General features: G+C 44.2%; 1 protein-coding gene across 3 annotated transcripts in view; it reads left to right on the forward strand.

The window, feature by feature from the left end:
- trappc9 (trafficking protein particle complex subunit 9) overlaps positions 1-27025 on the forward strand; it is a 304671-nt gene that overhangs the window by 45086 nt on the left and 232560 nt on the right. For all 3 annotated transcript variants that reach the window (XM_031793479.1, XM_031793478.1, XM_031793480.1), the window contains 2 exons: positions 15235-15361; positions 18520-18652. In XM_031793479.1, coding sequence (XP_031649339.1) covers positions 15235-15361; positions 18520-18652 — 260 coding nt within the window. The remainder of the gene's footprint in view (positions 1-15234; positions 15362-18519; positions 18653-27025) is intronic.

The following is a 27025-nucleotide window of genomic DNA, read 5'->3' on the forward strand; positions in this document are numbered from 1 at the left end:
TCAATACATTATTAATAAGAAATACATTTTTTTGTGTGATTTTATTTAAATTATTCAACAGAACAATACAATACAGCAAGATACTACAAGAAAAGGTCATTCAACCCTCCCTACCCGCCGAAATACATGATCTATTAAAACTATGACAAATAATAAATAAATTAGAATAGTAATAATGACTAAATAAGACAAATGACAAGAGATCCCAACATAGACACAACGCATTAGAAACAGTACATTACAGAGAGACAACAGCTACATCGATCTACAAGCTCACACCCACCAACCCCAATGGAAGTATTTACATATCGTCCAGGGAGGGTTGCCATATTTTCACCAAGTAGTGGATTTATTTAATTGATTTCTTAAAGGAAGGGTCATCTTTTCCATACGACTACACTTATTCATTTCAGAGAGCCGTCTTGTACTTGGGAGAGGAGAATCTGATTTCCGTGTCAATGCAACACATTTTCTTGCAGGGTGATTTCTGTACATTTGATGTTGAAGTTATTCCTCATTTGGGAAGTTACCCAGAAGGCATATTTCAGGGCCAAGTGGGACAGGCACCTCCATAATAAAGGTCAGAGTCACAAACATCATGCCAGAAGGCTTGTCATTTAGTACACTGACAATTACAATGACAAAAATTCATAAAAGTGCCTTCTGTTTCACATCGAGAACCCCATTTCTGATATTTCAGGGTGATGTCTATGTAACCTCTTGAGGTGTCAGAGTAGGTGGAGGAAGTTGTAATGTAGAAGTCTGTGTTTAGAGTTGATGGTTGCTGACACACTATCTTGGCATAGGTCCGACCAGAGACCCTCATCAATTAAAATATTCAAATCAGAATCCCGTCGCTCTGTTGACTTATGTACATCTGGTTTTGGGCGTTGTTGCATTGGCAACGAGTCCACTCTGGATATACATCTATATGAGTCATGGTTGTCATGGTGTTCAATACTTGGAGATGTATCACTCTCTATCAAGAGTGTTTCTGAGAAGGTTTCTTCCCTGTAAATATGAAAAAAACTGATTATTGCATAAGTGATATTTGTCATAAGTACCCCATCTCTATAACAGAGTTCTACATGCCTTATCCCCTTCTCATGCCACTGTTCAACATTTTTGGCAGGAGTCTGTTTTGCCACAGGGGTGTTTTAGGTGTCACGTCTTGTTTCAGACCAAATAACTTACGAATTTCATACCAAGATCTTACTAAATTGATGGTACAGGGATTTTTGTTGATATAGTCTTGGGGTTCCACTTGTAGATACTATTACTCCCAACCTCTTCATTAAGAGCAAACATTTCCATTTGAGTCCAAGAAAGGGCTGGTTCAGTTTCAATTGAGATGGAAATGAATCTAATTTGCCCTGCCCAGTAATACATCTTGAAATTTGGTAGGCGGAGACCTCCTAGACCGTAAGCCCTTATGGTCTTGTTAAGGAACTTAAAGAAACTCTCAGGTAGGGATATGTGTAAAGATTGATATAGGTACATCATCTTAGGCAGAACGTTCATCTTTAATACAGCTAATTCGCCCAAATAATGTAAGAGGCAGATCTATCCATCTATTCAAGTCATCCACCGCCTTCTGAACCAAGACAGAGTAGTTAACGCTTGTACAAATGTCTTAAGTCATTATCAACTGTGATTCCTAGATATTTGAACCCCTGTGTCGACCATCTGAAGGGACCTGTTCGTTCACAGATGCTGTAGTCAAAGTGGAAGTATTTCACTTTTGTCCGTGTTGACTTTGTAACCTGATATGGAGCTGTATGAACCCAACAGCGTCTGTAGTTTTCAGAGAGATTCCCGAGTCCGTACGGGAGTTGCAGTGATGAGACAAGACTGTAATTACTACCAATTGGATACCACGAAATTGGGGAGAAAAATCAGGGGTGAAAATACCAAACAATTACAAATTATTTATATATATATATAGATCTGATTACCAACAATGATGAGACAGCCTACAGGGAGGAGGTGAGTGCCCTGGGAGTGTGGTGCCAGGAAAATAACCTCTCACTCAGTCAACAAAACAAAAGAGCTGATCGTGAATTTCAGGAGACTGCAGAGAGAGCACGCCCCTATTCACATCGACGGGACCACAGTGGAGAAGGTGAAAAGATTCAAGTTCCTCTGTGTACACATCACTGACAATCTGAAATGGTCCACCCACACAGACCATGTGATGAAGAAAGCGCAACAGGCTGAAGACCCTCACTTTTACAGATGCACCATTGAGAGCCTCCTGTCAGGCTGTATCACCTCCTGGTAAGGCGACTGCACCGCCCGTAAACTGCAGGGCTCTCCAGAGGGTGGTGCGGGGGCACACTGCCCTCCAGGACACCTACATCACCCGATGTCACAAAGGCCAAAAAGATCATCAAGTGCATAACCCACCTGAGCCACAGCCAGTTCACCCTGCTGTCATTCAGAAAGTGAGGTCAGTACAGATGCATCAAAACTGGGACTGAGAGACTGAAAAACAGCTTCTATCTCAAGGCCATCAGACTGTTAAATAGCCATTACTAGCTGGCCTCCACCCAGTACCCTGCCCTGAACTTAGTCACTGTCACTAGCCACCCGGTCACTCAACCCTGAACCTTAGAGGCTGCTGTCCTATGTACATAGATATGGAATCACAGGTCAATTTAATAATGGAACATAATGTTTTACTAATTTCACCTGTGTATTCTACTGTATTCCAGTCAATGCCACTCCGACATTTCTCATACTAATATTTATAGATCTCTTAATTCCGTTCTTTTACTTTTCGATTGTGTGTTTCTGTGAATTGTTAGATACGACTGTACTGTTAGAGCTAGGAACACAAGCAGTTAGCTACAGTGGTTCTTCCTTTTAAAAGTTGTGGCGTACTGCAGCACGGCTTGCGGGGTGCCACAGATTTCTATGCAAATCAAATCAAATCAAATTTATTTATATAGCCCTTCGTACATCAGCTGATATCTCAAATTGCTGTACAGAAACCCAGCCTAAAACCCCAAACAGCAAGCAATGCAGGTGTAGAAGCACGGTGGCTAGGAAAAACTCCCTAGAAAGGCCAAAACCTAGGAAGAAACCTAGAGAGGAACCAGGCTATGTGGGGTGGCCAATCCTCTTCTGGCTGTGCCGGGTGGAGATTATAACAGAACATGGCCAAGATGTTCAAATGTTCATAAATGATCAGCATGTTCGAATAATAAGAAGGCAGAACAGTTGAAACTGGAGCAGCAGCACGGCCAGGTGGACTGGGGACAGCAAGGAGTCATCATGTCAGGTAATCCTGGGGCATGGTCCTAGGGCTCAGGTCCTCCGAGAGAGAGAAAGAAAGAGAGAAGGAGAGAATTAGAGAACGCACACTTAGATTCACACAGGACACCGAATAGGACAGGAGAAGTACTCCAGATATAACAAACTGACTGACCCTATGGCCTGTTATTTAAGTGTCAGCCATTGTTGCCAGAATGACGCAGTTTACCACAATCTGCCACAAACGGTCGCGGCATAAGCTCAAAACTTTTAAAAAGGAAGAACCACTGTTCACCCTCAATATGTGTATGCCACGGTACCAATCAAATTTGAGTTGATTTTGATTATTATAATCTTTTCTAATACATGCAACTTAAGTTTCATATCAAGAAATTTCGATTTGAAATCTTTTGGACAATCAATCTTGACTGAACCCCATTTTTGCCCGAATAGGATTTTCATAAGAAAGGTAAGCTACACTAAACCAGAGAGCCTATCCAACTGACACTCTTAGAAAAAATACAAACTACTGGAGTGAAGACTTAAAAATAACTCATACTGGCACAAGATGGAGGGAATGCTGGAACATAACTAATGAAATTACAGTCAACACAAATGTACACTTAACCCAGTATAAGCTAAGGTATAGACTTTATCACACGAGACAACATGAACTAATTCTACAGCACAATGGCAGTCATGTCTTAAGTGTAAAACTAACAATGATGCAATAATCCATGTCTTCTGGAAACTCCCAAGTTATGGGCGGAGTTAGAAAATTGGCTGTCAGAAGCATTACAATGTACATTTTCAAGACATGGCATATGAGGTTGCAAACTGATAGGTTGGACGATACTTTTCTCGTCAACTATCCTGAAGAAACATATACTTAACTGTAAATCAACCAATCCTCCATTGTTAACACAAGGTCAAATGCTGAAAGTGTGTGGGGGAGGGAGAGAAACAAAATCCGCAGAGAGTGATAGGGGGGTACGGTGGGTCTGGTCTGGAGTGATGTGGATGTTTGTGTTCGTCTGTCTGTATGTTGTCATTTGTATGTCTGTTTTGTATTGTAAAAAAAAAAAAGGAACCAATGGAAAAGTCCCAAAAGTGCAAACCCCATCCATCTGTCACTCCAGGCAGGTCAATCAGACTTAAAGTTTTTGAAAGAAATGGTATAGTATTTGAACCCATGCAGGCTGCTTCCTCACCCCATGCCGGGACCATGGAGAGGTGGAGGGGATAGATGGAGAGAGGTCAATCCATCCACCTCATGTAAAGTTACTTTTGCCTGTCTGCTTCTCCCAACTTCCAACTCTTTCTGTCACTCACATTCACACACACACACACACACACACACACACACACACACACACAAGGGCACTTTCCTGCCTCCCCGTCTGTCTCGCCTGCTACCAAGGTGACCTGGCTGGCAGTTGGGCAGCCCTTCTTCTCAGTCTCCACACGACTCCTGCATTAGTACCAGCTCTGCTTTGTTCCATATCGATTTACAATTCAAGTGGTGCACTTACTGCCCCCTCTCATTTTCACAGCGGCTGCCAATGCCAACAGGTTTATACCCCCTTCCCCCCCTTCTCATAAACAAATCAATCTCACCTTGGATAGGCATGTAGGTGGTTATTTTCATGAGTGGGAAATGAAGTTGTTAGCAAACTTGTATAGATCTCTTAGTTGTTAGATTATGAGTAGAGCTAAAAGTGGTATCACTTGGATGAATGTTACTGGTATACATCAGTGGTGGCTGGTGACTTGAAGAATTGAGGGTAGGAGACTCCTGGTATAGGCGCGGAACGCACGGAGACCACAAAGTGTGTTTTGAAAATCAACAAAGACTAATTATTTTAACCCAAAGCATTTAATAAAGACATTTATAGTACAACATTATGGGAAAGGGGAATGAGTGGGCTACTTATAGTTTTGGGAAGGGATCACAGCAGTGATTGAATGAGGGCATGAGTTGAGGTGTTCAGAGGCTTGTGCAGGACAGGATTTTACTGGGAAGATAAACAATAACAGAATACGCTACACAGTTAGATAAAATAGCTAAGAATGAGTTAGTCCAAGCAAGGAGTAAATTCACTGATGTGTAATATTGTGTATGTGATTGACTCTACATCCAGTAATGAGAGAAAACAGATAGGGGTACTCTGTGCTTGGAGAGGAAACATTCAATGTGCCAGTGGATGAGCGGGCACATGAGACGCTGTGGCTTCAGATCGTATCAGGAGAAAGTTGACAATGGTAGTGGAGTAGTCATCACCTCTTAATCATGGAACATGAGGGGACTTACAAATAGCAGATACATTCCATTACAGCTGCGCCATCATAGGTTTGGACAACGAGAATCTCTATGAAGTTAAACTCGGACATCTCAAATGTCATAAAGTCAAACACCCACTTGACGCATCAAAGTAGCCCAAGAAACGTTCCTGAATAAAGCCCTGATCACCCACATAGCTGATGATAACTGACAACTGCAAGCAGACTGGTGGCACCATAGGTCCCACAGTGGCGGGGCAATTTTTACCCCCTGGGGCATGGAGTTTTTCCTTATGTTACCATATCATTTGACAGTGATTAATCAGTTGTAAAAAGGTTTTGTATGGGCTATGGTGGGACCCGTTTTTCATGATAAAATCACATGGTTTAAAAAAACTCCTGTCCCTGGGGGGGATGAAAACCTTCTCAAACTGCAGCTACCTTATATTTGTTCATATCAATTATATTTAGACTAGATTAGGAGGGGGATTTTCTCTACCCAGACACATAGACAACAACAGACAATATAACTCACAGGGCTGAGCTTACTTTATGCGTGTTTGCATCATGCAGGCCTATGCAACTGTAGGCCTTGTAAAAAAAAAAAAAAGACTCACATCTGCCATCACGATTATGTTGATGGATTCATTCCAGGTAATCATTTTGGGTGAAAACCTATAGGCAGTCCAGCCAGCCCAATTGTGAATATAATCTACATTTTATCACATTCACATGTTCTCCTGACACACAAATGGACTATAAATACATAACGTTACCAATTAGTTTCCCTGACCAGATGGACAGCGCACATAGGCTGCATGCAGCTGCTCTTATTAGTAGCCTACAGTTGATCAGACTGAAAAGTTGTCTTGTTTTCGTCCCATACAGCATGTCAGATTTCTAATGTTTAGGTGTAGCCTAGGCTGCTGTAACATTTATGTCATGAGTTTTTACTTGTGTCTGTCCGGAGTGATTGTGTTACCATTGTTGTTCAATAAATACCGGAAGAAAGTGCAAAGCCTACTTGAGTGCACAGACAAAATGTGCTGCGTCAAATGCTCTAATCTAACGTTTAATGGATGATGCGATGGAAGCTATCAAATCATTCGGAACTGTTTGCAACATCCCCGAAAAGATGTTCAGCATGTAAAGCATCGTAATGTGCAATTACAGGCAGCTTGATGATAGGCTCCCTGTTAACCAGTTATACATTTGATAACAGTTGGTATTGAATGCCCTCACCTTTCATCCTTCTTTATGAAACTGATCTCAGGCAGAGGTCGACCCTTGCTTTTAATTTACCCCAGAGAATGAAAGGGGTCCTTCAACAGAAACTCCATTCTACCATTCGGGTAGAGAACTGCACACTCGTGCTGGTAGCTAGCTAGCTACTGTTAGTGCAATTTATTTACATTTTCCTTGCTAACTGGACAAAAATAATAAAGTTCTAAACCCAAGAAAACAATTTATAATATATCTCCTGTAATTTATGAAAACAAATTTGAATTGAAAAATGTCCCAAAAATGCTTAACCATCACTATTCACTCTTAATCGCTATCCAACCATGTCAACAAGCTTCTCAACACATAGAACCCCCATAATGCTCTGTGGCACAATCTCAATACAACTCAATAGGTTCATTCTCTGATCCTAATTCTATGATTGGATGGACATGTCATCTCATACTGTAAAAGCTTTGATTGGTTGGAGGGCGTCCTCCGGAAGTGGTCATAATTTCCATGTAGTTCTATGGAAGGGGGTGAGTCCTACAAGCCTCCTAGGTTTTGTATTGAAGTCGATGTAGCCAGAGGAGGACGGACCCAGCTGTCCTCCTTTAGCCCAGACAGTGCTGTTGAAGTTACTGGAGACCTTCATTGCGAACAGTGTATTTTAACCAAGGAGAACATTACCTGCCCCAATGCATAGTGCCAACTGTAGAGTTTGGTGGATGAGGAATAATGGTCTGGGGCTGTTTTTCATGGTTCGGGCTAGGTCCCTTAGTTCCAGTGAAGGAAAATCTTAACACTACAGCATAGAATGGCATTCTAGACAATTCTGTGCTTCCAACTTCGTGGCAACAGTTTGGGGAAGGCCCTTTGCTGATTCAACATGACAAAGCCCCTGTGCACAAAGCGAGGTCCATACAGAAATGTTTTTTCAAGATCGGTGTGAAAGAACTTGACTGGCCTGCACAGTACCCTGATCTCAACTCCATTGAACACCTTTGGGATGAATTGGAACGCCGACTGCGAGCCAGATCTAATCGCCTAACATCAGTGCCCAACCTCACTAATGCTCTTATGGCTGAATGGAAGGAATTCCCCGCAGCAATATTCCAACATCTATCGCAAAGCCTTCCCACAAAACATTAAGAATACCTGCTCTTTTTATGACAGACTGATCAAGTGAATCCAGGTGAAAGCTATGCTCCCTTATTGATGTCACTTGTTAAATCCACTTTAAATCAGTGTAGATGAAGGGGAGGTGACAGGTTAAATAATTATTTTTACATTTTGAGGCAATTGAGACATGGATTGTGTTTGTATGCCATTCAGATGGTGAATGGGCAAGACAAAATATTTAAGTGACTTTGAACGGGGTATGGTAGTAGGTGCCAGGCGTGTTGGGTTGTGTCAAGAAACTGAAACGCTGCAGGGTTTTTCAGCCTCAACAGTTTTCTGTGTGTATCAAGAATGGTCCACCACCCAGCCAACTTGACACAACTGTGGTAAGCATTAGAGTCAACATGGGCCACCATCACTGTGGAACACTTTCGACACATTGTAGAATCCATCCATACAAAATGGGGAGGGGGGCTCAATATAAGAAAGGAGTTCCTAATGTTTGGTATACTCAGTGTATATTGAGTTTGTACAGTACCAGTCAAACGTTTGGACACACCGACTCATTCACGGGTTTTTCTTGATTTGTACTATTTTATCATTTGTAGAATAATAGTGAAGACATCAACACGATGAAATTACACATATGGAGTCATGTAGGAACCAAAAAAGAGATATATTTGAGATTCTTCAAAGTAGCCACCCTTTGCCTTGATGACAGCTTTGCACACTCTTGGCATTCTCTCAACCAGCTTCATGAGGTAGTCATCTGTAATGCATTTCAATTAACAGGTGTGCCTTTGTTAAAAGTTAATTTGTGGAATTTCTTTCCTTCTTAATGCGTTTGAGCCAATCAGTTGTGTTGTGGCAAGGTAGGGGTGGGACACAGAAGGTAAAAAATGTCTATTTGGTAAAAGACCAAGTCCATATTATGCCAAGAACAGCTCAAATAAGCAAAGAGAAATGACAGTCCATCATTACTTTTAAGATGAAGGTCAGTCAATATGGAGCATTTCAAGAACTTTGAAAATGTTTCAAGTGTAGTCACAAAACCATCAAGCGCTATGATGACACTGGCTCTCATGAGGACCATCACAGGAATGGAAGACCCAGAGTTACCTCTGGTGCAGAGCATAAGGTCATTACAGTTACCAGCCTCAGAAATTGCAGGCCAAATAAATGTTTCACAGAGATCAAGTAACAGACACATCGCAACATCAACTGTTCAGAGGAGACTGTGTGAATCAGGCCTTCATGGTCGAATTGCTGCAAAGAAACCACTACAAAAGGACAGCAACATGAAGAGACTTGCTTGGGCCAAGAAACACGAGCAATGGACATAAGACTGGAGGAAATCTGTCCTTTTGGTCTGATGAGTCCAAATTTGAGATTTTTTTTTTTGTTCCAATCGCCATGTTTTTGTGAGACGCAGAGTAGGTGAACGGATGATCTCTGCATGTGTGGTTCCCACCGTGAAGCATGGAGGAGGTGGTGTGATGGAGTGGAGGTGCATTGCTGGTGACACTGCCAGTGATTTATTTAGAATTCAAGGCACACTTAACCAGCATGGCTACCACAGCATTCTGCAGCGATACGCCATCCCATCTGGTTTTTGTTTTTTTACTGGACAATGACCCAAAACACACCTCCAGGGTGTGTAAGGGATATTTTAACAAGGAGAGCGATGGATTGCGCCATCAGATCATCTGGCTTCTTCAATCACCCGACCTCAACCCAATTAAGATGGTTTGAGAGAATACCAAGAGTGTGCAAAGCTGTCATCAAGGCAAAGGGTGGCTACTTTTGAAGAATCTCAAATTTAACTTACATGTCAAATATACTTTCTTTGGTTTCTACATTTCTACATTTTTCCATATGTGTTCTTTCATAGTTTTGAGGTCTTCACTATTATTCTACAGTGTAGAAAATAGTAAAAATAAAGAAAAACCCTTGAATGAGTAGGTGTGTCCAAACTTTTGACTGGTACTGTACATGTATACCACTGGAGGCTCCTCAGAGGAGGCAGGGGAGGACCATCCACCTCAGTGAGTTTTCAACATAGCACCGTCAAAGGATGCCACCTTTCCAACTAATACGTTTGTCAGATTTCTGCCCTGCTAGAGCTACCCCGGTCAACTGTACGTGCTGTTATTGTGAAGTGGAAACTTTTAGGACCAACAATGCCTTAGCCACGAAGTGGTAGGCAACACAAGCTAACAGAACGGGACCGCCGAGAGCTGAAGTGCGAAGCATGTAAAAATGGTCTATCCTCGGTTGCAACACTGACGACCGAGTTCCAAACTGGAAGATGGTGTGTATATTTATATATATCACACACACACACACACACACACACAGTTGAAGTCGGAAGTTTACATACACCTTAGCCAAATACATTTAAACTCAGTTTTTCACAATTCCTGACATTTAATCCGAGTAAAAATTCCCTGTCTTAGGTCAGTTAGGATCACCACTTTATTTTAATAATGTGATTTGTCAGAATAATGGTAGAGAGAATTATTTATTTCAGCTTTCATTTCTTTCATCACATTCCCAGTGGGTCAGAAGTTTACATACACTCAACTAGTATTTGGTAGCATTGCCTTTACATTGTCTAACTTGGGTCAAATGTTTTGGCTAGCCTTCTACAAGCTTCCCACAATAAGTTGGGTGCATTTTGGCCCATCCCTCCTGACAGAGCTGGTGTAACTGAGTCAGGTTTGTAGGCCTCTTTGCTCACACATGCTTTTTCAGTTCTGCCCACAAATGTCCTATAGGATTGAGGTCAAGGCTTTGTGATGGCCACTCCAATACCTTGACTTAGTTGCCATTTTGCCACAACTTTGCATGTATGCTTGCGGTCATTGTCCATTTGGAAGATCCATTTGCGACCAAGCTTTAACTTCCTGACTGATGTCTTGAGATGTTGCTTCAATATATTCACATCATTTTCTTCCTCATGATGCCATCTCTTTTGTGAAGCGCACCAGTCTTTCCTGCAGCAAAGCACCCCCACAACATGATGCTGCCACCCCCCGTGCTTCACGGTTGGGATGGTGTTCTTCGGCTTGCAAGCTTCCCCCTTTATCCTCCGAACATAATGATGGTCATTCTGGCCAAACAGTTCTATTTTTGTTTCATCAGCCCAGAGGACATTTCTCCAAAAAGTACAATCTTTGACCCCATGAGCAGCTGCAAACCGTAGTCTGGCTATTTTATGGCAGTTTTGGAGCAGTGGCTTCTTTCTTGCTGGGCGGCCTTTCAAGTTATGTCGATATAGGACTTGTTTTACTGTGGATATAGATACTTTTGTACCTGTTTCCTCCAGCATCTTCACAAGGTCCTTTGCTTCTGTTCTGGGATTGATTTGCACTTTTTGCACCAAAAGTGCATTCATCTCTTGGAGACAGAACACGTCTCCTTCCTGAGTGGTATGACGGCTGCGTGGTCCCACGGTGTTTATACTTGCATACTATTGTTTGTACAGATGAACGTGGTACCTTCAGGCGTTTGGAAATTGCTCCCAAGGATGAACCAGACTTGTGGAGGTCTACAATTTTTTTTGATTTTCCCATGATGTCAAGCAAAGAGGCACTGAGTTCGAAGGTAGGCCTTGAAATACATCCACAGGTACACCTCCAATTGACTGAAATATTTTAAATTAGTCTATCAGAAGCTTCTAAAGCCATGACATCATTTTCTGGAATTTTCCAAGCTGTTTAAAGACAGTCTACTTAGTGAATGTAAACTTCTCACCCACTGGAATTTTGATGCAATGAATTAGTGAGGTTGTCTCAGGTCCCGGTAAAAATAATCTGTCAATAAAATTACTTGTCATGCACAAAGTCGATGTCCTAACCGACTTGCCAAAACTATAGTTTGTAAACAAGAAATTTGTGGAGTGGTTGAATTATTTATATTTATATATATATATATATATATATATATATATATATATATATATATATATATATATATATATATATATATATATATATATATATATATATATATATATATATATATATATATATATATATATATAATGTTATATATAGTGAATGAAGTACTGTATTTTATTTGAACTTTAGTGTTCAAGGATGGAAGACTCTAACAATTAAGACAGATGTAGATAATTTATTTCGTAAAATGAGAAACTATAATTAATCTTTCATATTTGTGAGGCTGCTGCTCAAACTAGCCAATGTCTTCACTATCTGGCTGTGGAGTGGGCTCTCTAGTCTAGACAAACATTCTGAAGGAAAGGTTACTGTAAGTGATTATGATGTGTCTTTGTCCCTCTCAGAGATGGCTCATTGGTGTCTGTCTGTTAATATTGTTTACTACATTTGTTTTTTTCCCCTCTGCAATTGATGAATCAATATACTGCTGGTTTCATCTCATTCCAGTGTTAATCACTGCATCGTAATGGCAAAGGAAATGAAACTATTGGAAATAATCTATCCATCCGTCCATCTCCACATCATTAGCAATAGCGAGCCGGGGCTGATTAACCTTTTCAAGGATGGATGCAAATGAGTTATTTCCAATAGGTTCACTTGTATTTTTCTTATCCAGTACAGGGGTGTAGTCTTTTTCTCTCTCTGTAAAGCAGCAAGAGGAATGCTTTGTAAAGGACTATCATGCCACCACAGAGGCTCTGTGACTGGAGACACACTTCAACCTCCCAAGTGAAGTCGCGTTTGCAACTTGATAAAAAATTGATTGATGGTGTCTTTCATGACGTTGGGCAGCCAGCCTACTGACCAGAGACTTGACCACCAGTTTGTGTAAATAGAGTATAAGCAGCATCTCCATATACACTGGTCAACGTTCTTGGTTTTATATAGGACATCATGAATGACAGATTACACATTCAAAGTCACCCAGTTGTCTGGGTTGAGAACCCAAGTCAGCGTATTCAGATCCTTGACTTATTTCCTTTCTCTCATTGTAGACTTTGAAGGCTGGCAATGGTAGAATACTACAGTTTAAGTGATAGTTGTTAAACTAGCATATTCCCCTGTCGGAGATAGTGGAGTCGAACGCAACTGTACCTTCTCTGTGACTGTGTAGGACTCCTTTCCAATCTCCCCTCCTCTCCTCCTCCGGCAGAGCAAACAGCCTTCCATTTACACCGTTTCCTTTTGTGTGTGTGTTTGAAGTTTCCTCTTCTCTCTCTCTCATACGGTGAGAACCATCAGTTTTCTCTGTGGGAGATGGCGGTGCCAGCTGGGGCTGATCTCATCTCCAGGATATCGGGGCAAGGTGAGGGTGATGGATTTCTGAAGACACTGGGAACTGGGACCTGAGACCACATCCCTCCCACCACGGCACTGTGGTAATGGGACCTGAGACCACCTCCCTCCCACCACGGCACTGTGTTACTGGGACCTGAGACCACCTCCCTCCCACCAGAACACTGTGCTTCCGGGACCTGAGACCACCTCCCTCCCACCACGGCACTGTGGTACCGGGACCTGAGACCACCTCCCTCCCACCACGGCACTGTGTTACTGGGACCTGAGACCACCTCCCTCCCACCAGATCACTGTGTTACTGGGACCTGAGACCACCTCCCTCCCACCACGGCACTGTGGTACCGGGACCTGAGACCACCTCCCTCCCACCACGGCACTGTGTTACTGGGACCTGAGACCACCTCCCTCCCACCAGATCACTGTGTTACTGGGACCTGAGACCACCTCCCTCCCACCACGGCACTGTGGTACCGGGACCTGAGACCACCTCCCTCCCACCACGGCACTGTGTTACTGGGACCTGAGACCACCTCCCTCCCACCACGGCACTGTGTTACTGGGACCTGAGACCACCTCCCTCCCACCACGGCACTGAGACAACCTCCCTCCCACCATGGCACTGTGTTACTGGGACCTGAGACAACCTCCCTCCCACCAGATCACTGTGTTACTGGGATCTGAGACAACCTCCCTCCCACCACGGCACTGTGGTACCGGGACCTGAGACCACATCCCTCCCACCACGGCACTGTGGTACCGGGACCTGAGACCACCTCCCTCCCACCACGGCACTGTGTTACTGGGACCTGAGACCACCTCCCTCCCACCAGATCACTGTGGTACCGGGACCTGAGACCACCTCCCTCCCACCAGATCACTGTGTTACTGGGACCTGAGACCACCTCCCTCCCACCAGATCACTGTGTTACTGGGACCTGAGACCACCTCCCTCCCACCACTGCACTGTGGTACTGGGACCTGAGACCACCTCCCTCCCACCACGGCACTGTGTTACTGGGACCTGAGACCACCTCCCTCCCACCAGATCACTGTGTTACTGGGACCTGAGACCACCTCCCTCCCACCACGGCACTGTTGTACTGGGACCTGAGACCACCTCCCTCCCACCACGGCAATGTGGTACCAGGACCTGAGACCACCTCCCTCCCACCAGATCACTGTGTTACTGGGACCTGAGACCACCTCCCTCCCACCACGGCAATGTGGTACCAGGACCTGAGACCACCTCCCTCCCACCAGATCACTGTGTTACTGGGACCTGAGACCACCTCCCTCCCACCAGAACAATGGGATGCTTGGTTTCAATAATCCAGTGTTTTCCTCTCCTGTCCTTTAAGTGTCCCATCTCCGGTCCTCCAGAACCCCCCACAGTGCACATTTTTGTTGTTGCCCTAGACATTCAACTTGTCAAGGGCTTGATGATTAGTTTAGTAGAATCAGGTGCTGCAATGAAATGTGTGCTGTTGTGGGTACTGGAGAAAAGGTGTTGGGAAACACTGGGTTTCAATAATCTAAAGTTGCTTCCTCTCCTTTCCTTCATCTGAACTTCTGATGGGAACATTGCAGAAACTGCCGCCCACCACAGCACTGGGACACTTGTGGGTTTTCTCTCTCATCATGTCACATTAGAACAGTGGAATCTGATTCATTAGATCCACTTGATTTAGTTAAAAAGCAAAGGGAACTTTTATCAAGTCAGTTGTGACTGTGTGACTTTGACAGGTGTCTGTGCGCTTCAATAATATCACCATTTTAGTTCAGAGCGACTTAGATTTCCTGCTGTCCCCATTGAACCGTTGCCGCATGCTCAAAGTCTCCGTTTGTGTTTAATTAATAGGGCCACATTTCGAAGTAGAACCCGTCTTTTGACACTTTGATAACATGGCATCAAGTCATTTTAATGAAGCTCCACTGATAACATGAATTTTAATGAACTGCGTCGTATCTCATCAAGCTAAATAATTGATGCACTTTGAGTGCAGTCACGATTAGTTTTGTTATGAATTATGCCCAACAGTAACCTGATTTGAAATGTAATTCCTCTGACTGATCTGTTGTCCTCTGTCCTGTCCAGGGTTTGCTGACATCGGGTGTTGAGTTTGAGGCCCTGCCTGCTGCCCTGTCCCTGCCTGCTGAGTCTGGTCTCTACCCAGTCACCCTGGTGGGGGTCCCACGCACCGCAGGCAACATCACTGTCAACGGTCAGTCCAGCACAACTTTACCCTTCCCACATGTGACGCTCTGTAAAAAATGAACACTCCTTACACAGGAAAGGTCGTCATTGAAGTGGAAATAGCTTCTTCCCTGAAAATGTACTTTCACGAAATACGAAGGTAACCTGTTAATTTAATCCAAATAATGGTTATTATCAATCATTTTGGGTCTAGTCATGTGCAGATGTTTCACAAAATGTTTTAAAACATTGGGATGTGTGCCATGATGACAGACGCCAGGCAGACAGACGCCAGGCAGACAGACGCCAGGCACCCAAACTGCTACAGACCTATATCTATCCTACCGTGCCTTTCTAAAGTCTTCGAAAGCCAAGTCAACAAACAGATTACCGACCATTTCGAATCTCACCATACCTTCTCTGCTATGCAATCCGGTTTCAGAGCTGGTCATGGGTGCACCTCAGCCACGCTCAAGGTCCTAAACGATATCTTAACCGCCATCGATAAGAAACATTACTGTGCAGCCGTATTCATTGATCTGGCCAAGGCTTTCGACTCTGTCAATCACCATATCCTCATCGGCAGACTCGACAGCCTTGGTTTCTCAAATGATTGCCTCGCCTGGTTCACCAACTACTTCTCTGATAGAGTTCAGTGTGTCAAATCGGAGGGTCTGCTGTCCGGACCTCTGGCAGTCTCTATGGGGGTGCCACAGGGTTCAATTCTTGGACCGACTCTCTTCTCTGTATACATCAATGAGGTCGCTCTTGCTGCTGGTGAGTCCCTGATCCACCTCTACGCAGACGACACCATTCTGTATACTTCCGGCCCTTCTTTGGACACTGTGTTAACAACCCTCCAGGCAAGCTTCAATGCCATACAACTCTCCTTCCGTGGCCTCCAATTGCTCTTAAATACAAGTAAAACTAAATGCATGCTCTTCAACCGATCGCTACCTGCACCTACCCGCCTGTCCAACATCACTACTCTGGACGGCTCTGACTTAGAATACGTGGACAACTACAAATACTTAGGTGTCTGGTTAGACTGTAAACTCTCCTTCCAGACCCATATCAAACATCTCCAATCCAAAGTTAAATCTAGAATTGGCTTCCTATTTCGCAACAAAGCATCCTTCACTCATGCTGCCAAACATACCCTTGTAAAACTGACCATCCTACCAATCCTCGACTTTGGCGATGTCATTTACAAAATAGCCTCCAATACCCTACTCAACAAATTGGATGCAGTCTATCACAGTGCAATCCGTTTTATCACCAAAGCCCCATATACTACCCACCATTGCGACCTGTACGCTCTCGTTGGCTGGCCCTCGCTTCATACTCGTCGCCAAACCCACTGGCTCCATGTCATCTACAAGACCCTGCTAGGTAAAGTCCCCCCTTATCTCAGCTCGCTGGTCACCATAGCATCTCCCACCTGTAGCACACGCTCCAGCAGGTATATCTCTCTAGTCACCCCCAAAACCAATTCTTTCTTTGGCCGCCTCTCCTTCCAGTTCTCTGCTGCCAATGACTGGAACGAACTACAAAAATCTCTGAAACTGGAAACACTTATCTCCCTCACTAGCTTTAAGCACCAACTGTCAGAGCAGCTCACAGATTACTGCACCTGTACATAGCCCACCTATAATTTAGCCCAAACAACTACCTCTTTCCCAACTGTATTTAATTTTAATTTATTTATTTATTTTGCTCCTTTGCACCCCATTATTTTTTATTTCTACTTTGCACATTCTTCCATTGCAAAACTACCATTCCAGTATTTTACTTGCTATATTGTATTTACTTTGCCATCATGGCCTTTTTTGCCTTTACCTCCCTTCTCACCTCATTTGCTCACATTGTATATAGACTTGTTTATACTGCATTATTGACTGTATGTTTGTTTTTACTCCATGTGTAACTCTGTGTCGTTTTATCTGTCGAACTGCTTTGCTTTATCTTGGCCAGGTCGCAATTGTAAATGAGAACTTGTTCTCAACTTGCCTACCTGGTTAAATAAAGGTAAAATAAAAATAAAATAAAGACAGACGCCAGGCAGACAGACGCCAGGCAGACAGACGCCAGGCAGACAGACGCCAGGCAGACAGACGCCAGGCAGACAGACGCCAGGCAGACAGACGCCAGGCAGACAGACGCCAGGCAGACAGACGCCAGGCAGACAGACGCCAGGCAGACAGACGCCAGGCAGACAGACGCCAGGCAGACAGACGCCAGGCAGACAGACGCCAGGCAGACAGACGCCAGAACGTTTTCCCCATATTCTCTGAGGATAAGCGACATGTCAGTTAATCGCATCTCTGTTAACCTCAGCAGCGTGGGACGAGGATAGCTTTAAATAGTATGATCTACATAGTCATTTAGTCTTCATTTTACACCACAGTAATTGCCTGTAATGTTGTCGCCATGGTTAAGACAAGTGGCTTGGTTATCTTTCTTCAGAAGATGGGGGGGTTAATAGAGGTGTGTGTGTGTGGTGGGGTTAATAGAGGTGTGTGGGGGTTATAGAGGAGTGTGGGGGTTAATAGAGGTGTGTGTGTGGTGGGGTTAATAGAGGTGTGTGGGGGTTATAGAGGAGTGTGGGGGTTAATAGAGGTGTGTGTGTGGTGGGGTTAATAGAGGTGTGTGTGTGTGGTGGGGTTAATAGAGGTGTGTGGGGGTTATAGAGGTGTGTGGGGGGTTAATAGAGGTGTGTGGGGGTTATAGAGGAGTGTGGGGGGTTAATAGAGGTGTGTGTGTGTGGGGGGTAATAGAGCTGTGTGGGGGTTAATAGAGGTGTGTGTGTGTGGTGGGGTTAATAGAGGTGTGTGGGGGTTATAGAGGTGTGTGGGGGTTATAGAGGTGTGTGGGGGGTTAATAGAGGTGTGTGCGGGTTATAGAGGAGTGTGGGGGTGTAGGGGTGAATCTAGGAGTGTGGGGTGAATAGGGTAAACCTTTGTTATCCCACATTGGGAGTCGCAACTCTAAACCAATCCGAAATTCACAGCTCTATTTCTCCCATTTGTATTATATATTTTTTCTGAACAGAGGATGATTGGATAGAAATCCTTCAGAAGTGTGTTCTCAATGTCACCCTTTGTAGAATGGAGAGAAGTTATTGGAGTGCTTGTTAGTTCTTGGTTTGAGGGCACTGATTTTTACCTCTCTCTCTCTTCCCTGTAGGCTACCACACGTCAGTGTTTGGTGTGACCAGTGACTGTCTCCTGGAGGGTCTACCCAGTGTGTTGACCAGTGGCTGTGTGGTGGAGGTCATTCCATCATTACCCCGTCTCCAGCTCAGCACCTCTCTACCACGGTGAGGCACCCTGCACCCTAACCCATACCCCCTACACCCTAACCCATACCCCCTACACCCTAACCCATACCCCCTATACCCTAACCCATACCCCCTACACCCTAACCCATACCCCCTACACCCTAACCCATACCCCCTACACCCTAACCCATACTCCCTACACCCTAACCCATACCCCCTACACCCTAACCCATACCCCCTACACCCTGTCCACACAGTACATGTTATAGCAGGTTTTATTAATCCTGGTTCAGGGGAGCAGAACTACGTTCCTTTGTTCCAGTCCAGCACTAACACACCTGATTCAACAGATCAATGAATCAAGTCGTTGACAGCTGATCAAGTATAACATTTTGAGTCTATTTGGGTATGTCCCCATAACCTTTACCTTATACCCCCTTGTTCTGCCTCGTAGGTTTGATTTAATGTGTCATTTCTTCTCTGTTTTAAAGCTGCTGTGTCATCAGAAGTGGCTTTCAGTCAGTCCTATTAATGCCCGGTCACACACAGAGATGATGTACTATAGCCTATATGAACCACAGTGCAGTGACCTCTATCCCGGAGCTAGATGCTCGCAGTTCTTCCTCTTCTCCTTTTTCCTGTTGTGAACCTGTTCTTACCAGTCATCAAACCAATCACTCCCCACCACTGCTTGTTATTACCAATCACTTTAACAGTTGGAAGTCTCACATCAATTTTCATGGGCACAACCTTAAAGTGACTGAAGAATACACTGCTCCTTTGCTTGTGAAATTCTCCACTTTACTCCAGCTCTGAGATGGTGTGTTTTAGAGATGATGGGGCAGCCACTGGGGAACGGTAGGTAGTCAGAATGCTTAGTCATAGCCACTTTAAAATGAATGAGAAGTAGTGGGGTTTCTGGACCAAAAACACGACCAGCTCCCAGCGGCATCTTGATACTTTTAGCTAGTGCTAATTCACAGCCCCAGTCCCTAGACAGGCTCTTGTCTGCAAAGGCAGAGTCGTCGCTCAGTTCAGTCATATCTAGATTTGTTGCTTCTTCCGGCTACTTTTAAATGACCCACTGATGCCTCAGAGGGACCTCTATAATTACTAAGAACTTAAGTCATTATTTATACTTTGATAATTACAGGTTCTCTGTCTTATTAGGTAGAAAGATAGTTGGATAGATGTGCTTTCTCTTCAGCCTAGTTGCTTGGTGCTGGACAATAACAACACAATACAGACATAATTCTGAGACTGACTGTTGTATTGATTCCTGTCCCCAACAGAGTCAGCTTCAGTAATAGCACATGCACAAAGTGGACAATTGAAATCCAATTCTCTAGATTTAGTTTTTATTCAGTTTGAAGTAATAACTAACATGGCAGGGACTAAATGGACCTCTTTTGTTGAAATCGCCACCCGTCTTGTTCCTCTATGATTTGGCCACTCAGCTTACCTCAGTACCTCATTGTACCTTGTTCAGAATAATCCTTCCAGTTATACTCTTTTGCTCTGTGTGTGTGTGTGTGTGCCCCAGACCCTCTGCGGGGCAGTGTCTAGACACACTACTCTGCGAAATAGGTTTTCTTGATTCTACTCAAAATAAGTTAGTCAACAAAATTAGACTAATATAATTGAGTAGACATTTTTGCTAGTTTTTATGAGTAGATAAGCTTGAGTAAGTTGTTTGGATGTGGTCAAATGAAAATGATGAAGAAAATTATTATATTATGTTGATTGAACTTAAATAGATAACTAAGCAAAAAATGGAAGTCCTCACTGTCAACTGTGTTTATTTCCAACAAACTTAAGATGTGTAAATATTTGTACGAACATAAGATTCAACAACTGAGACATAAACTGAACAAGGTCCACAGACATGAGACTAACAGAAATTGAATAATGTGACCCTGAACAAAGGGGGGGTCAAAATCAAAAGTAACAGTCAGTATCTGGTGTGGCCACCAGCTGCATTAAGTACTGCAGTGCATCTCCTCCTCATGGACTGCACCAGATTTGCTAGTTCTTGCTGTGAGATGTTACCCCACTCTTCCACCAAGGCACCTGCAAGTTCCCTGACATTGCTGAGGGGAATGGCCCTAGCCCTCACCCTGCGATCCAACAGGTACCAGACGTGCTCAATGTCATTGAAATCCGGGCTCTTCGCTGGCCATGGCAGAACACTAACGTTCCTGTCTTGCAGGAAATAATGCACAGAACAAGCAGTATGGCTGGTGGCATTGTCATGCTGGACGGTCAAGTCAGGATGAGCCTGAAGGAAGGGTACCACATGAGGGAGGAGGATGTCTTCCCTGTAACGCACAAAGTTGAGATTGCCTGCTATGACAACAAGCTCAGTCCGATGATGCTGTAACACACCGCCCCAGACCATGACGGACCCTCTACCTCCAAATCGATCCCGTTCCAGAGTACAGGCCTTGGTGTAACGCTCATTCCTTTGGCGATAAACGTGAATCCGACCATCACTCCTGGTGAGACAAAACCGCGACTCGTCAGAGAAGAGCACTTTTTGCCATTCCTGTCTGGTCCAGTGACGGTGGGTTTGTGCCCATAGGCGACGTTGTTACCGGTGATGTCTGGTGAGGACCTGCCTTACAACAGGCCTACAAGCTCTTTGTCCAGCCTCTCTCAGCCTATTGCGGACAGTCTGAGCACTGATGTAGGGATTGTGCGTTCCTGGTGTAACTCGGGCAGTTGTTGTTGCCATCCTGTACCTGCCCCGCAGGGTGTGATGTTCGGATGTACCGATCCTGTGCAGGTGTTGTTACATGTGGTCTGCCACAGCGAGGACAATCAACTGTCCATCCTGTCTCCCTGTAGCGCTGTCTTAGGCGTCTCACAGGACAGACATTGCAATTTATTGCCCTGGCCACATCTGCAGTCCTCATGCCTCCTTGCGGGCATGCCTAAGGCAGGTTCACGCAGATGAACAGGTACCCTGGGCATCTTTCTGTTGGTGTTTTTCAGAGTCAGTAGGAAGGTCTCTTTAGTTTTCATAACTGTGACCTTAATTGCCTCCCCTCTGTAAGCTGTTAGTGTCTTAATGACCGTTCCGCAGGTGCATGTTCATGAATTGTTTATGGTTCATTGAACAAGCATGGGAAACAGTGTTTAAACCTTTTACAATGAAGATCTGTGAAGTTATTTCGATTTTTACGAACTATCTTTGAAAAACCGGGTCCTGAAAAAGGGCCGTTTCTTTTTTTGCTGAGTTTACATGAAATTGTTATTGGAACTGAATGATTAATCCTATTATCTAGTCATTGTTACATGATATATTCATTTAGACCAACTCAGAAAGGTTCACATTTTTTACTTTGGTTTTACTCGATCGGAGAGAAGTTATCAGGACACCAGGAATCCTTGAAAACCAGTTATTTTATATAACGGTTTGCAAAACAGCTCTTATTCAATAGTACAAAAGCAGCAGCAATGATTCTCAAATTATTAGTTGAAAAATTACAGAATTGCAATCAACATTGCAGGTCCGTCCTGATGGCTGCAGGTCGGCAAAACCCTAGAATTAGGAACAAGAACACTAGCTAGTATAGGCTCTCTGTGGGCAGAACCGTCTCTTTAGGAGAGAATGGAGCTTCAACTCCATGGACTTCACAAGGACCAAAATATTCTCATAGTGACCATGGACTATAACATAATGGGGACTCATGGAGGCTCAAATAGCTTGTGGTTTGCACTGTGGAATATTTTCCTAACTAAAATATTGCCCACAAGGTAAAGAACAAAATAAAAAGAGATGACAACCCCAATAATCATGTCATCTAAACACTTGTATTAGTTTCTTCCTGGAACTTTTATCTGTTCACAAACACTGCCAATGGATGCCACCTATATTACTTCTGTAGTATTTATTTTAAACCATAAATTGTCTAGTTTAGAGGCTTTTTTTTCAGAAGTTCCCAATAGAAATCAGTTTAAGGAAGTTTACCTGCAAAGCTTTGTAGTGTATCAGTGGTGCAGGTCGCATTGGGATGTCATAACAACCATACTGTGCAGACAGACCCTGGTAGAATTTTCTAAATACCTGTGGTAAAATGTTGGCACCTTGATGAAACCTCAAAATTGTCAAACGGATTCACATGTCAGTATTTCAAACGTCAAAATTGACATGCCATCCTTAATTAAAAACATCTATTTTGTAGACAAAACAGCGTAAATACCGTGGCAGTGAACCTTTAAATCACACTTTGAAGAATAAACGTGTCTTCCTTAACCTCTAAATGATTTTGCACAGATCATTGCATTGGGCCGATCGGGGACGGGGTCTTAGACCACAATGTGCTCGAGCTCCGCCTCTCGGTGACTAAACTCCGGTAGGCAGAGGCTGGTCCCAGCACAGATTCTGTGCCCCAGGCGGCTTCAACAACAACAAGAGGCAGGTCTGTGGTAGAGGACACCGTTCCTGACCTGCTACCAGAACAAATAAAGGGAGATAATAGTTCCAGAGGCTCCTCAGTGTTTAACTACGCAGGTGTTACAAAGTAACCCTGACATTCAGTCTATGACAATTGTCCTCTAGGCTGTCATTCTGCTTAAGACAGTCATTTGATTTTGAGGGCTGTCATCTTGACTGTGAGCTTTGAGCAGTCCAGCTCCACAAACAGTTTCTGGAATGCCTCGTGTAGGTAGCTGAAATTCTGAGCATAATGTAACGCCAAGTAGAATGACACAAGCCTGTTGGACACTACCCAGACCGGCGATCACCAAGACAACCCTCTTGGACGGTGCCCATCTCCTCTGGACCATCACTCGCTATGGCACCCACCTTCTTGATCACACAGGTTTTCATTACATGTTGTCTTTTTCAGATTCCTGTAAAAAAAAAATAGACACATTCTTTCGATGTTGGGATCAAATTTTACATGCAAATGTAATGCATATTTGCTCATTTAAATCAATCTGGATTATGAGATGCCATTATTTTTATCAGAATACATTGAACCTCTCTCTCTCACACACACACACACACACACACACACACACACACACACACACACACACACAGGTCAGAAAATGCTTTATTGCCCTCACATGGTAGTCTCCTTCAGCCAGGTAGTCAATCAAGCAAATTACTCACTGAACTCACATCATGACCCTGATATAGAATAAAGCCACTGTTGTCATTGAATTGAATCTGTGCATGTGAAGGAGTGAAATCTATGCATTCACCGATCCAAGTATCCTATATTACTAAAAGGCGTACAATGCTTGGGTAGCAGAGCAGGGCCTGTGGATTAAATTGCAGCACCAAACATCAGCCAGCTAAATATAAAACTGCGCATTTTTCCTGAGAACACTTTACCTGGAGTAGGACCTCCAGCATGACCCGCAATCTGTGTCCAGGGGCCCTTCCTGGGAATGGAATAATGACAGCAGCATAGGGGTGTGCTGGCCCAACGTGGCCATAAACCTTGGCTCAAGATGCTGTGTGGTGTGCTGGCCCAACGTGGCCATAAACCTTGGCTCAAGATGCTTAGTGGTGTACTGGCCCAACGTAGCCATAAACCTTGGCTCAAGATGCTTAGTGGTGTACTGGCCCAACGTGGCCATAAACCTTGGATCAAGATGCTTAGTGGTGTACTGGCCCAACGTGGCCATAAACCTTGGCTGAAGATGCTTAGTGGTGTACTGGCCCAACGTGGCCATAAACCTTGGCTCAAGATGCTTTGTGGTGTGCTGGCCCAACGTGGCCATGAACCTTGGCTCAAGATGCTTTGTGGTGTGCTGGCCCAACGTGGCCATAAACCTTGGCTCAAGATGCTTTGTGGTGTGCTGGCCCAACGTGGCCATAAACCTTGGCTCAAGATGCTTAGTGGTGTGCTGGCCCAACGTGGCCATAAACCTTGGCTCAAGATGCTTAGTGGTGTACTGGCCCAACGTGGCCATAAACCTTGGATCAAGATGCTTAGTGGTGTACTGGCCCAACGTGGCCATAAACCTTGGCTGAAGATGCTTAGTGGTGTACTGGCCCAACGTGGCCATAAACCTTGGCTCAAGATGCTTTGTGGTGTGCTGGCCCAACGTGGCCATGAACCTTGGCTCAAGATGCTTTGTGGTGTGCTGGCCCAACGTGGCCATAAACCTTGGCTCAAGATGCTTTGTGGTGTGCTGGCCCAACGTGGCCATAAACCTTGGCTCAAGATGCTTAGTGGTGTGCTGGCCCAACGTGGCCATAAACCTTGGCTCAAGATGCTTAGTGGTGTACTGGCCCAACGTGGCCATAAACCTTGGATCAAGATGCTTAGTGGTGTACTGGCCCAACGTGGCCATAAACCTTGGCTGAAGATGCTTAGTGGTGTACTGGCCCAACGTGGCCATAAACCTTGGCTCAAGATGCTTTGTGGTGTGCTGGCCCAACGTGGCCATGAACCTTGGCTCAAGATGCTTTGTGGTGTGCTGGCCCAACGTGGCCATAAACCTTGGCTCAAGATGCTTTGGGGTGTGCTGGCCCAACGTGGCCATAAACCTTGGCTCAAGATGCTTAGTGGTGTGCTGGCCCAACGTGGCCATAAACCTTGGCTCAAGATGCTTAGTGGTGTACTGGCCCAACGTGGCCATAAACCTTGTCTCAAGATGCTTTGTGGTGTACTGGCCCAACGTGGCCATAAACCTTGGCTCAAGATGCTTTGTGGAGTACTGGCCCAACGTGGCCATAAACCTTGGCTCAAGATGCTGTGTGGTGTACTGGCCCAACGTGGCCATAAACCTTGGCTCAAGATGCTTTGTGGAGTACTGGCCCAACGTGGCCATAAACCTTGGCTCAAGATGCTGTGTGGTGTACTGGCCCAACGTGGCCATAAACCTTGGCTCAAGATGCTTTGTGGAGTACTGGCCCAACGTGGCCATAAACCTTGGCTCAAGATGCTGTGTGGTGTACTGGCCCAACGTGGCCATAAACCTTGGCTCAAGATGCTTTGTGGTGTACTGGCCCAACGTGGCCATAAACCTTGGCTCAAGATGCTTTGTAGTGATCCTCTGGAATTCTTAATTTATCTGAAAGACAAATACTGGAATATCATCAAGCAAGGCTAATAAGAGGTTTCATTTGGTATTGTATTTTTTGGCTGCTGACTCACTTGAGAGGCATCAAACAGAGCAGGCCATATGCCTTTCATCTCTTTTAACACTGGGACACTGGTTGATGACTTCCTGTCTTCGGTGGGCAAATGTATGGTCAACAATCTAGCAGTCTTAGGTGGTAGCTAGTCCAATTTTGACTAAGCAGCGCCTACATTGGTCACAAGCTTCTTTTATTAAAGATGCTGTGTGCAGAGTTTGGCCACTGGTTCAGAATTTGGCCCTCACAAGCCAGATGTAGTCCTCAATGTTCTGGTCCCACATCACATATGTGCACCACGTCTTTGCTATCGCTCTCTTTTTGCTCTCCCTCAGCCATTGAGCCTGACCTGCAAACTGAGCAGTGCCCACTTTATGGAAAAAAGCTGGGGAAAATGCCAACATAACAAAATGTGGGAAGGTCAAGGGGTCTGAATACTTTCCAAGTGCACTGTACTTACCATGTTTTCTGTACTAAACTATATAGAATATTAGCCTGCTGCAAACTCCCTACTAAATCGCACAGTACGGCCTTGATCTGATACAGTGCCTTCGGAAAGTATTCAGACCCATTTACTTTTCCCACATTTTGTTAACTTCTTAGGGCTGAAATCCCGTTAATGCGATCGATATGACAACAGCCAGTGAAAGTGCAGGGAGCCAAATTCAAAACAACAAATCTCATAATTACAATTCCTCAAACAAATAAGGGTCTTATACCATTTTAAAGGTAATCTTGTTGTTAATCCCACCACAGTGTCCGATTTCAAATGGGCTTTACAGTGAAAGCACCACAAACGAGTATGTTAGGTCAGAGCCAAGTCACAGAAAAACACAGCCATTTTTACAGCCAAAGAGAGGAGTCACAAAAATCAGAAATGGAGATAAAATTAATCACTAACCTTTGATCTTCATCAGATGACACTCATAGGACTTCATGTTACACAATACATGTATGTTTTGTTCGATAAAGTTCATATTTATATAAAGAAATCTCAGTATACATTGGCGCGTTATGTTCACTAGTTCCAAAAACATCCAGTGATTTTGCAGAGAGCCACATCAATTTACAGAGACACTCATTATAAATGTTGATGAAAATACAAGTGTTATGCATGGAAATATAGATACACTTCTCCTTAATGCAACCGCTGTGGCAGATTTCAAAAAAGCATTACGGAAAAAGCAAACCATGCAATAATCTGAGTACAGCGCTCAGAGACCCAACAAGCCAAAAAGATATGCGCCATATTGTGCAGTCAACAGAAGTCAGAAATAACATCATACATATTAACCTACCTTTGATGATCT

Source organism: Oncorhynchus kisutch, linkage group LG17 (assembly GCF_002021735.2).
Source record: "Oncorhynchus kisutch isolate 150728-3 linkage group LG17, Okis_V2, whole genome shotgun sequence".
NCBI classification, from domain to species: domain Eukaryota; kingdom Metazoa; phylum Chordata; class Actinopteri; order Salmoniformes; family Salmonidae; genus Oncorhynchus; species Oncorhynchus kisutch.